This window comes from Vulpes lagopus, chromosome 11 (assembly GCF_018345385.1).
Source record: "Vulpes lagopus strain Blue_001 chromosome 11, ASM1834538v1, whole genome shotgun sequence".
In the NCBI taxonomy this organism is placed as follows: domain Eukaryota; kingdom Metazoa; phylum Chordata; class Mammalia; order Carnivora; family Canidae; genus Vulpes; species Vulpes lagopus.
In genome coordinates this window covers 10,169,951-10,182,971 of record NC_054834.1, presented here as the reverse complement: position 1 = coordinate 10,182,971, position 13,021 = coordinate 10,169,951, and the positions used below count along the sequence as shown (strand labels likewise).

The 13,021-nt window shown below is 45.8% G+C and overlaps 1 protein-coding gene across 2 annotated transcripts in view; it reads left to right on the top strand.

Moving 5' to 3' along the window:
* POU6F2 (POU class 6 homeobox 2) overlaps positions 1 to 13,021 on the top strand; it is a 474,961-nt gene that overhangs the window by 460,369 nt on the left and 1,571 nt on the right. For both annotated transcript variants that reach the window (XM_041722284.1, XM_041722285.1), the window contains 2 exons: positions 759 to 927; positions 9,955 to 10,123. In XM_041722284.1, coding sequence (XP_041578218.1) covers positions 759 to 927; positions 9,955 to 10,123 — 338 coding nt within the window. The remainder of the gene's footprint in view (positions 1 to 758; positions 928 to 9,954; positions 10,124 to 13,021) is intronic.

The following is a 13,021-nucleotide window of genomic DNA, read 5'->3' as shown; positions in this document are numbered from 1 at the left end:
TCTGCAAAGGAGAGGTCAAAATAACACCCACTTCACAGGCTCCTAGGAGAATTAAATGAGCAAGGGCATGTATGAAAGCCCTTACTTAACACAGGGTGGCACACAGTAAGAAAATGACAACCAAAAACTACAAATGTTACTGGATATTTTTGTCCTGGCTGCCCCAACTTCTCTCTCCGTGGCCCATAGGACATCAGAGAACATTTTTTCCCCCAACTTTACAGTAATCCAGCCAGACTCTTTGATCCAGGGGAGCAGAAAGTTCTCAAACTCCATTCACTCTCAGCCCAAATGGGACCTTTCCTAAAAATACCAGCTACAGAAGGCAAAATGGGTGGGCGCAGCCACACCTTTAAGCTTGAGCTGCACACTCCGAGGTGATCGCAAGCACCGTATTTTCTCTGTACATACTTGAGAAGCCTGTCAAGTGCGCTGTAATTGTGTGAACAGGCAGAGAAGAGTCCAGCCACACGCTGTGGTCGAGAAAGGTAGAAAATTGGGTGTTCCAGCAAGCCAAGTAGGGAATTAATAATATATTTAGGATTACTAATAAAATGCCTGTCAGGCAAGCAGCAAAATATTATATACAAAAAAAAAAAAAAATACTGCCAGTTGCATAGAGTTTGCACCGTTCCTGAGAAGTATGTGTTCTTGGAAATATAATGCTTCCACCCCAGATGAAACGTCTATTCTCTGGCACTTTCCCCCTGATTTCTTACTCATGTGTGTATTTTTTTTTTACACCCCCTCCCATGTAGCTCCACCAACCCTCCCAGACGTCAGTGGGTCAAGCAGCCTCCCAAAGCAACCTTCTGCATCTGGCTCATAGCCAAGCATCCATGTCTCAAAGCCCCGTCCGGCAGGCTTCTTCTTCCTCCTCCTCATCCTCCTCTTCTTCAGCTTTGAGCGTGGGCCAGTTAGTCAGCAGTAAGTATCCTTTCTGGCTCTGTTAAATCATGGTGGCCTTCTTGTTGCCTATCTGCAATGCTTTCCCTCCTCCCCGCCTCCTCCCCCTCCTCCTCCATCCCCTCCTTCAGGAGCTCCCCCTCCTCCTCCTTCCCCTCCTCTAGGTCCTCCTGCTCCTCCCTCCTCCTCCTCCCCCTTCTCCTCCCTTTCTCTCTCCCACTATGCCCCTGTCCTCCTTTCTCTCGTTCTTTCAACATCAAAGAGGAATTTCCTGGCTCTTCTAAGGCCAATGCTGGAATAAGGTCACTGCCCAGGGCCACATGGTTCCTTAGGGAAGCAGCCCCCCAAAGCACACCCGGTGGATGAGTGTGCTTGGGGCCAGGGTCTATCTCAAGTGCTCTCTGCCCTGTTGAGTCGGCCCATCCTCTTCAGAAGGGAGAACTGATCAGTTTGCAGGGCATGAGCCACAGAGCTCAGAACTGAAATAACCAACAACAGGCACTCAGCCAGCAGGTCAAGCAGCTTTTCTGTGTGTTTGAAGTCCCCTGCCATTCTATTTGTAGGTGTCAGAGGAAATAAAAGAGAGCGTGCCCGTGGGCGGGTGGGTGTGTGTGCGCAGGGAGCTGCCTCCAGGGGCCCGTGGGGGGAGCGGCATGGGCTGCCATGGGATGGGAAATCTCTGAACCACCATTCATAAAATAAAATAAGCCTGGGAGTCTGCTTCCCTGAGCAGGGCAATATATATATATATATATATATATATATATATATATATATATATATAAAATTTTAATTTTTTTATCTAATTTTTGGCCCCAGGTAAAGACAGCATATGTGACACATGCAAAGTGAAACATGTTAGATGTGTGGGACAATGGTCTAATTTCACGTAGGTTGTTCACCTTCAGTGCAGTTTTTACCCATAAAAAAAATCATAGAATGCGCACTTAGATTATAATTCTCCAGGAAACGAAAATCCAGTAATTATAGGTTTAAAGGGCCAAAGCACTGCATGGGCAACTGTGCCATAAACTGAGAACACATCTGAGTATCTCTGTTTGATCAAGTGTCATGAATAACTTGTTATAATGGGAACAGTAGGGATCCTCACATATCCTCTGTCATGCAAAGCAAAAGGGAGGGTTGCCATGCCCTCCCCATACAAGCAACCCCCCTAAAAGAAATTATATGTGTGCGTGCATACATACATTCAATTATAGGGATTATACAGGCAAGGATGATACAGAATGGAGAAGAGAATGAGGAATTAAGGGAAGATATTAAAATGCCCAAGTGTCTCAGTAGACTAGCCTGAAGGCTCTTGATCCCACAAATGGGTCAACACCAAAATTCAGGTTACATATGGAGTTTACCATCAATCAGTTATTATAGGTTGTTTAGATATACAACCCCTCTCGTTTGGGCCAGAAACTCTAGTCTTACTTAAGCAAAATCACAGCTAAGTTCATTTTAGTCAGATTTTCCACAATAGAGGCACTCCTCATAGGGGCATTACAAAAGATTTCAATGTCATTCCAATTCGATATTCTGCATAAGTTTCCACGAAATACTCTAGTTGTAAAGAGCAGCAAGGTCACAAATTTAGGATAGGCTGTTAAGCTTTGGTCCTGAGAGAAAAGGAACTGAAATCAAACATCTTATAAAGAAGACATAAGTTAAATATGAAGTCAAGTACAAACCACCCCACAAATATTACACAACGTAAGCATTCGGCACGTGCTGGATGACTAGAGATGGATGAGTGGATGAACACACGGACAGATGGATGGATGACATCCGGTTCTCTCTAGTCACTTGTCTCAAACTGGGCAGGAGAAGATTAGCCTTTTTTAGACATCAGTAACAGAGCTACGTAATGGGACAGATGGAACTTCAATTGCACAAGTGCCAATGGAGCATCTAAGTTCTAGGTGTATAATGAGTGACCTATATTACATATCCTGATATGAAATATGAAGAATGGGGACAGAGACTCCTTTACTGTATGCACTTGAGGCAGGAAACGCCAAACCCACATGCAGAGCCTGTATCAGGAGCCTTCTCAGGCAGATACATAGAGGCTCTAGCTGTAACCCGGGGGACAGACTTTACACAAACCCATTACTAGGCTTAAAATTGCTACAGATTTTGAGCATGTTGCTTAATTAATTTCTTTCTGTCTCAAAACCCAACTACACAATGAATGATACACGGAGCATTTCTCTGATGCAGATTCCCCCAACAAATCTTTGTTTGAGACTTCATGTGTAAAGTAGGGTTTTCAAAGCACTTTCAATATTGTGCTTGTCTTAATACTCACAATGAAGTCCTAGAAATGCTCATTCTCAGATCTTGAACCTGACGTCAGATAGATCCTGAAGGTTCTAAAAATGGTTACAACCATTTTGGCCATCTTCTGTCAGAAGTACCACATTCCGTCTTGGTTGAGAGATCGTGACACTCTGTGTGACAAATCTAATGGGCGGCAAGGCCAGGACGATAACCTAAAGAGTCTGATTCAATGGGTCGTATACACACCATACAGCACAGCTGCCTTAAAAAATAAGATGCTTACACATAAATTTTATCCAGTGAAATCTGAATGACAAAATATATCAAATCACCTAAATATTCCTCAAATAATCCTTTAAATGCCTGGACCCACACCTTACGATTAAAGCACAGGCTTTTCTCTGAGCTAATATAAAGAGAAAAACTAGACATTGTGCATATTTTGAAGTTTATATTCAAGCATGAACTATCCATTTAAAATTATTTTTGTCTGAGATAAAGCTTCACCAAACCTGCAGATAGGATATTCTGGGGAGATCCAACCCCATACTTTAGATACAGTTGCTACACAGGTTCAATTCACAGGGGGAATAAAAGGGTGGTTTAGTCAGAGGCTGTCAACTTAAAAATAAAAACACTTATTGAGCACCATGTATATGCTGAGCACAGGAACAGAAATGAGGAAAGCAAAAATAAGCCAGATGTGCTTCCTGCCCTGGGGGAGGTCATGAACTGGTAACAAGAAACACAGTTACAATAAAAGGAAATGAATGCTACGCTCAACGCAGGAATAGGGACTCTGGCAATACAGCCCACAGTTAACTCAGTTTTGGAGGTTGAGACAGAACAGAAGGACTTGCAAGAGTAAATAATTCTTGAATTGAGTAGAATGGTTAATCAACAAATCCCTCCAAGAGACCAAGGCCATAGTAAGAAGCAGGTCACACTGGAGTTGAACCTGTGGTCGAGACCTTGGTCGATGAACCCTCCCACTTCACGGTCAAAGACTGTCATTGTAACCCTGCACGTCTTGCCATCGTTCCAGAGAAAATGGAACCAAAATCTTCCCCTCTCCAGGCAAAAGAATGCAGAGTTAATGCCTTAGCAATGATAACAGGATCTTCCAATGCAAAGAACACCACATCCGAGCTCAGCATTACCAAATAGTCGCAGGTGGTAAGACATCTGTACGGTACCTGTTCACAGTAGCTACACAGCTGGCCCTGTGTTAAACTTTGCTTAGCCTCTGCAGTCCTCAGAGGTAAATATAGTTTCAACAAGCAGGGCTTTCGGAAAGCCTAATAGGGTCAAACAGATGACTAGACGAATGTCCCAAATTGGCCCAAGACTTACACAGTGCTATGTAAAAACAGGTAGATTTGGGGTTTTTAAAAATTCTTTGCCAAGTTTGGTTTCGTTCTGTTTTTCAGTACACACTTTTTAAACCCCTGGCCTGTAAACTTGATCTTTTGGACAGCAAAGGACCTCTGGGTATTACCACAAAAAAAACAAACCATCGAGTGACTGTAAAGATGCACGGTCATAGCTAATGGCACGCCCGATTCCCATGATCACAATTCACATTCTCCACAGTGAAGTAACCCTATTGTAAGTCAACTGTTCTACCAAATTACATTGCACGTTCCTAAATGGTTTCTTATTTCTTTGGAATATTTGGTAAATATGCCCGCTATTGGCTGTGAGAATAGCATTGAAAAAAAAAAAAAAGCAGATGAGTGTTTACATAAGACAGTTAATTCACCCTTGGCAGTTTCTTTAAAGTTGCATATTTTTCATATAAAAATCCCATAAGCAGAGGTTGTAGGAGGATGATGTTGATGGATGCTGACCGTTCGACCCAGTTAGCAACCCCTTATATGACGTCCACGTTAACGGGTAGAAGGGGCTGAATTTTTAAAATTAAACAACACAAAACATCTGTGCCCGTCCAGCCTTAGCATTCAGGATGGGGCAGATCCAGCAAACATACAACCAGATTCTGCAGAACAGGTTTGTTTTCCCCCAATTTGCATTTAGTTCCCATAAAAATCTTTGACTTTTCAGCCCTTGCATTCCAGATTTGACTTGGGAAGCGTCATCAGTATACTTATGAATCCCTGCCAATTTTCAATGCCAGTGGAGTCTAAATCTCTCGGCCAGTTAATCTCTATATAGGTTGATCTTCTGGCTCTTCCAGCGAGGGTCAGATTCAGGGCGGGGGCTGGCAATCATTGCTGTCACTTTCTGACCCTGTCCTTAATATATTGGGCTGACTTAATCTGGAGCAAACTTCTGTTAAAGGTGTCACTTCCTCCTCAATGCAGAGAAATCCCAGACTGGGTTGCTCTAGTGGTGAGTCCACCCACTAGGGGGATCTGAGAGATCCCTCTGGGGTCCCCATCAAGGTGGCCTCAGATTCATCCTTGAAATTGACCCAACCTGGATGAGCGAAAGCCAGACTGAGCTACCCCTGGGTGGAATGTCAACCTCCGAGCCAAACTGAGAGCTGAAGTCACGTTCCAGGGAAGAAGGTCCCATTTACCACATTCCCTACTTGTTTTCTCTCCTCAAATAGAAAAGCATATGTCCCTTAAGGAAGGGGAATTGTTCCAAAAGTGGGGGGACGGGGGAGGAAATCCTGAAGAGCTTTAAGTCAGAAACTTTAGGATCCAAAAAAAAAAAAAAAAGCATCAGTTTTTCTCATTAATTCAAAAACACCTTACAGGCACCACCTGATGAATTCTCCCCAAGTGTGAAGACAAGTCCCGCAGGTTGTAATCAAGGTGAAATGGATTTTTGTCCACAGGTGGGCCCCTTTTTTTGCATGGGGAGGCCTCTGTAGTCTTGGGACTCATGGAGAAAGCTGCAAGACATTTTACCATCTGCTTTTATGGGTAAGAACAAAAATGGAAAGAAAACCAGGCAGCTCACCTCCAGCAATGAACACATTGCACCAACCAGGAGATACCAATTTCCCCTCCCCAGGCCTTTATCCAACAGACCATCACGCTGCTTAAATTTCACAACCATTCCTGTCTCATCAGCTCTGTAAGTAGAACGAGGAGAAAGACAAGAGGGGAAATGCGTGAGAAGAAGGAGGAGGAGGAGGAGGAGGAGGAGGAGGAGGAGGAGGAGGAGGAGGAGAAGAAGAAGAAGAAGAAGAAGAAGAAGAAGAAGAAGAAGACAAGGAGGAGGAGGAGGAAGGAGTTCTGCCTCCTGGTGCAATGAGTGTTTGTCCGGAGCCACGGAAGATGCTGTAGGGCAGTAGGGCAGACACTCAGGGCCCCGAGCCTTGGACTGAAAGTCCTGACAACTGGCCTCACACGTCAGTGCGGCCGTAAGAGGCTCTCTGCCCAGCTCCAGGGATTGTCGGGAATCCGGCACACACATGGATTGAGTTGCTAGTCTCCAGGAGACATAATAGGCCTTAAAGGCAAGAAGGCAGACGCGGGGTTTACTGAGGATTGCCCCCCAAGTCTAAGGCCCCAACCCTCACGGGCCGCCCAACTCCCTGATTTTCACGCATCTAGAGATGGAGTGAACGCAGGGCAGCACAGTCCCCTCCCACGGAGGCTCTAAGCTTTGCTCAAAGAACAGCTGTCCCCCTTAACCCCGGACTAGCCTGGCAACCCCAGCCTGCCGACACCCGGATGGGGCTGGGGTCGGGGAAGGGCACCTGCCCAGGGCACCCCGCCACCATAGGGCCTTTTTGGCTCATCGCTCTTACACAGGTGGCACGGCAACTTTTCTGTGTAGTGGAACCTGGCGAAGAATGATGGTAAAGAGTCGAGAGAAGACAGTGATGTGCAGAGGGAGCCATGCCCCAACTAGGGCAGGCCAGAAGCTACCCCCAACCCTGCCCTGGGGGTCAAGGGATCCCCTGCATCAGAATCACCTGCGGTATCTGTTCAAAATGCATGTCCTGGGCCCCATCGGGTGACTCCTAGGCACCACCCTAAATGCCATATGGCTACAAGGAAAGTCTCCAGTTTACAATTTCTCACCCTCGGGTTTGAACCTCCATTCCCACGCTGGTAAGGCTGCCCAGAGCCCTCTCTCCCTGTGCCCATCTGTACCAAGTGTCTGGGGCTCTGCTCCAAACCAGAGGGTCTCAACTAGTATTTTATCATCACCTCCTCCCACACACGTAGCCCCTTTATGCTTTGCTTTTAAATCCCAGTTGCCCTACCCCACCCCATGAAACGTTAATAGCACAGATCTACTGCACATCTGTCTCTGTAGCCCCGCAGCCCTCTGGGGCTTGGGGGTGGGCACAACCATTGTCCCATCTAAGACTTCGCCACCACCCCAGAACCGATCTCCACCCTGTTGGGAAGCACACACTAAACAAAGAGTCGCAAAATAGGCTGAGCCAGGCAGCAGGTCTAAGAGGGCTGCAGATGAGGAGAAGGAGGAGCACCTGAATGGGCCAGTCAGAACCAGTTCTAGCTGCCTGTTCCCCAGAAGCTCCAACGGAGACCAGGTACAGCCAGATCTTCCAACATCTCAAAAGAATGTAAAAAAAAAAAATGAGATTTTTTTTTTCTTTAGAAATCTCCCAATGTTTAAATGTTGGCAAGTCCAAAAAAACTGTAAGCTCTAGGAAAGCTGAGTTTTATGTGCAAGCTGCTCATTTGCAACTTCTGCTCTAGGAAACGTTTAAATGAAGAAAGGAGAGAAGAGGCTCCAGGCTGCTATGTGCGTGGACGTGACTTCCCAGAATCCTTAGCAAACCCTTGAAGCTGCTCCAGGCTGCTGTGCTGGTGGGATTTAAGATCCAGAGGGCAGCCTCTCTCAAGGACAACCCAAACAAGTCTTTCTTGAACCAGGGTTGCCAGGCTTCTTGGGGGATGGAGAGGGTAGTTGGGGGAGGGGGAAGCAAGATTTTAATTAATCTTCATCAGTTTTATGGTCACCCTCTGCCCCTGCCCATGGACACAATTCTCAATGCCCTACAGTGAAATATCCTGCACTTCTAGCAGGAGCTCCCAGTCCAAAACCCTTGCAGACACCCCCACCGTGCTTTTGCTCCTGCCGGCATCCATGCCCGTCTGCATGCTGCTCCCACTGCCCAGAATATGGCCTCTCCATTCTGTGAATGGGCTGTCCATTGGGCATGACTCAGATGCATCCTCCCTCCTGTCACGTCTCCCTTCTCTGTCAATTCTGCTGCGGGTGTGACCCCGTTAGTTCCCCATTACACTCAGCCTGGTATTTTTCATGGATTGCTTCTCATTCATAATATTGACCCCCAACCCCCCTATAGACTGCAAACTCCATGGAGGCCAGAACCGCCTCTCCTATTTCTCCTGCTCCCTTTAACCATCAGTAAGACACCCCTGGAGTCACTCAAGAAATACTTAGAGAACTGTTTGCAGGGGTTGGACCACTTTTCAACCTTTCCTCAGCAAAATTAGGACTAAGGATGTGCACAAAGTCCACAGAAGTTTTTTTCATGTGAAGATGCACAACTGTAGTGCTAATCCTACCGACAGAGTCCGTGTCCCCTGTTATGAGAGAATCTGTAGGGGAAGCTTGGACCTCTCCACCCACCCCAGGCCCCATATTCACATGTTTATCTAAAACTCTTCGAGAACTCTTGGTCCTTGCAATGCAAATATTTATTTCTCTGCCTGACAACAGGGGTTTCTGTAGCCCTGAGCCCAGAAGACTACTCTAGTCCACCAGAGTCCCTAGACAAGTACTTGGATTTACTGAAATTGATGGATTATTGTGCGGAGAGAGGAAGAGAAAAACTTCTCACCTAAGTCCGGGGAATGAGGTGGAGAACAATAGAGTCAGCTCGCAGGCAGACGGGCTTCGCTCCAGGCAGGATGGAGCAGCACTTTGAAATCTTCCCCTAGCCCCAACCCATGCTGTCCCAGCTTGGCGTACACTTTCATTTATCATTTATCCGGGGATCAGTAGCGGGAAGGGGGGTGCGTTCTCCAGCTGTTGTGTCATTTCCCTTGATAAGTCCTAAATTGACCGCGTTATCCAGCACCAAAGGAGCCTTCCTGCAGTAGGCATTTTTTATTATGTGCCCTTTTAGGGGACAAAGGCATCGTGTCAGTAAACTGCTATTGCTGTGGGGAGTATGGGGAGGGGGGACAATATTATTTTCACAGCTTCATAAGCGGGCTCTTTGGAGGGGCTAATGTGAGCGAAAGAAATTAGACAACATTACCATCTGTTAGCCCGACTGCAGCGGTGAGCCGGAGAAGGAAAGATAGAAAATTCTACTTTTTTTTTTCAATGGCAATTTTTAGCTCTAAAGAATCCAATTAAGACATTTCAAGCGGCACAATTGTACTTTTCTGCACCAAATTTATATTCATATATTTTTGCTGAATATTTGACCATATTTATGGGCAAAATGTGTACAATTTTTGCCCAGTATTGGAACCTGTTTATGGGCAAAATGGAGATGCATCCCCTAGCTGGTGCCTTCCTGCCCTGGCTGTTACCCGTTCAGCCCAGGGGAGCACACTCTTGTGTTGTGAAAGTGGCAGTATGTGAACTACCTGTGGCCTTACCTGGGATAGAATCACCCCGAAGGATGACTTGTAGAGGTGTAATGACTTGAGGATGGGATCCCGGGTGCCCCACTTGGGAGCAAGAGAGAACATTCCACAGTGTCTGCTTCCCCCACCACTCTGCTGCTAGAGAGAGCCGCTTTCTTATAAACCGTAATAAACAGATATCACTTGGATGTGTGTTGACGTATTGATCCTATTTTTAAAAACATCTCCACAGATCCTCAAACGGCAGCGGGTGAGGTGGATGGGGTTAATCTGGAGGAGATCCGAGAATTTGCCAAAGCTTTTAAAATCCGGCGCCTGTCCCTTGGCCTGACCCAGACTCAGGTGGGACAGGCTCTCAGTGCTACAGAGGGCCCCGCGTACAGCCAGTCGGCCATCTGCAGGTAACCCGTGCCCACATGCTGTCACCTGTCCTGGCCGGCCTGGGCCTCGTCTGTCCTCATGGCTCAGCTTTTCTTCTTCGGGCGGGCAGAGCTGGAGGGGTACAGTGTGGGGACTAAGTCTGGGGCGGTTATACATTGGAATCGGTGGCATTGACAGAAATGAAGGTGCTTAAGCAGATCGGGGTCCTGGCTTGATAACTCCTATCAACTCACAAAGAAGGCAGTCTCATTGGGAATCCCCCACTGGTGGGCCAGAAGCTTCCTTCTGGACCTGCCGTCCTACGCAGCTGAGAGCCACCGTCCCCTGTCTGCAGACAGGTATCCCGAGCAAACGTTGTCAGGCTGCCAGTCCCACTGGGTGTTAACCCTCCCACCGTTTCTGCCCAGGGATGGCTTTCAGGATTTTCCCAGAAAAATTCACCGTAGAAAGAAAATTAACCATCTCGTGACTGCAAAGGAATGCTTTAACATGGCCTTGCCAGACACAACTCTCAAAGCACATTTTTTTTTTCAAAGAAGTAGCTGCTTTAAGTGGCTCAGAAAGGGGTGGTAAGAATCTGGCCTAAGCTGTCCCCGCCCCCTCCAAAATGAATAAATAAATGAATAAATAAATAAATAAATAATAGAATCCGGCCTTGGTTGTGTTCAAGTTGATCTGGGTCAAGCCGCCAGCAGCAGACCCCTGCATGCATATGTGTGTGTGTGTGTGTGTGTGTGTGTGTGTTGCACTAATCCCATGTTTATGCATGAGGTAACAAAGGCACTTCTGTAAGAGCTTTTTCCTCTTGGGCAATGCCTTATGAGTCCTCCTCCATCAGGAAAAGCCAAGAAACCAACTCTAAACTCATTTAAGTGGATTTTGTTCTTGGTGATCCATGAAATGCTGTCTTTTTATCTGCTCTTTATACTTTTAATGTATTCCCCAAAGGACGGAAGTGTACTTTGCCTGCAGTTTAAGACTAAGGCTATAAATAACATCAGTATGGGGTAGTAGCTTGCAGCTCACATTTTGCTCAATGATTTTCCATAAAACCCATTGATTGTTGTTAAATACAAAAAGCGCCATAGGATCCTCTCACTTCTATGGTCTCCCCTACTGTTTTTTCTTATAAGATACCTCCCTGTAGAAAATAACCTTTATTCAGTCTATACAAGGATACTACTGCTGGGAAATTTGTTTCAAGGCTTGTATATGTTATTCCCAACAACACAGAAACATCAACACTAACAAGCAGCATCAGTGATATGAATACGCCTGCTCCCTGTTGGGAAACATTAATTTTGTTTCATCTTGACAGCCTCGTGATGAAGGCAGCCATAGGTTTGTAAGTCGTTGTCAATTTGTTATTTTTGCTAAAGTCCTCTTTGGCTTATTTTTAGTCCTAAAACGTGATTTCCTTTTATTGGTTTGAGTGCCATCTCAGGTGTTCACCAACACCCGTAGAGTGTCTGGGGCATTCCCAATCAAATATGTAGATTTCTGAAGTCTTCCCCGGGGAAGCCAAGAAAGCAATGGCTGAAATGGCTAGAGAGACCCTGGGAACTCCCCATATAACTGAATATGCCTCGACTTTATAGTCTTTCTCTAGCCTGTAGGGTCCGGCTGAGCCAGTTATAGGAGCTAAATACCAAAAGAAAAAAATGAAAGCCTTGAAAGAGACGGAGATCTGACATTGGAACAATTCACATTTATTTAAGGGGTAGACAGGAATCTGCATTTGAGCCTGCACACTCAGGTGTCACTTAGGAGGGAGGGGTGGCTCCCAGGCACCCTTTGATGAGTCCCTCCTTGAGAGAGACAAAGAGAAGGAAACAGCACCAACACCCTGAACATCCCTATTGCAGCTTTGTCCCTCACACCATGGCACTGTGAAGCCTGTTGTCATGTTTATCCAGAGTTTAAGCTTTGGAGCTTTTATGGTCAAATGTAGTATGTGGCAAATTCCATGACCGTTAGAGCTTTTGTGGCAAGCTCATTAAGTGACATTAGATGATTAGTAGTTCATTTTTTATTGAAAGCAAGATGTACTTCTTCCCCCTCTGACCAGGAGTGGAAGTTGGGTTTAAAAAAAAATAATAAACAAATAACCCCTTGATCTATAGACAGAGAACGCAATGCACTGGAAATCACGTTAAAACTTGATACTATTTGCACTGCTTTTCACAATACCTAAAATGCAGTGTCAAAGATAATATTATGGCCCATAGAGGAAGCCTATCCTTTTGTGCCCTTCTGCAAGCATCCTTATAAAGCATACTCGGACTGGCTAAAGCAGGATCATTTAGCTCTAGGAGAACAGTCCATTGTAGTAAGATGCACTCTGCAGTCAGATGGTTGTCTTTCAATACAGTGACCCCTTAAAAAGAGTGAATCCGAAGAGGATCCGAGAGAGAAGATCTGTGTGTCCAAAGTTGTCATACCGTAGGCCATGAATTTGGATTTAGAATAAACAGATGAAGGAATAAAAGCAATTGGTACTTTGGTGTATTTCGTGGAAGCATGAGGCTGAACTGAATACCAGGATGAACTCTTAAGACGCTCTATATAATTTTGTCCCAAGATGCTTCATATTTCTTAAAAATCCCAGAAATTTTTCTGGATTCTGTAGCCCAGAATTCCTGATGGCCGTTGATACCTAGACCACATTTGCAGAAAATGATATCATTCAAGGACAGTTTGCAGATATCACACATTAAACACAGCTCGATGCCCCAGTGCCAAAGTGCACCATCGCCCCGGACAGTGTTTGAAAAGCATGAGGTGGCCTCAGCACAACCGGGGACAGTGAGAGGGGAGCGTTGGTAGCAACTACAGGGTGTCCGGCTGCATGAGGCCCACCGTAAAGTAGCAATGGGCTGTGCTTTGCCTGGAAAGGGGCATGTTGCTAACTAACATCT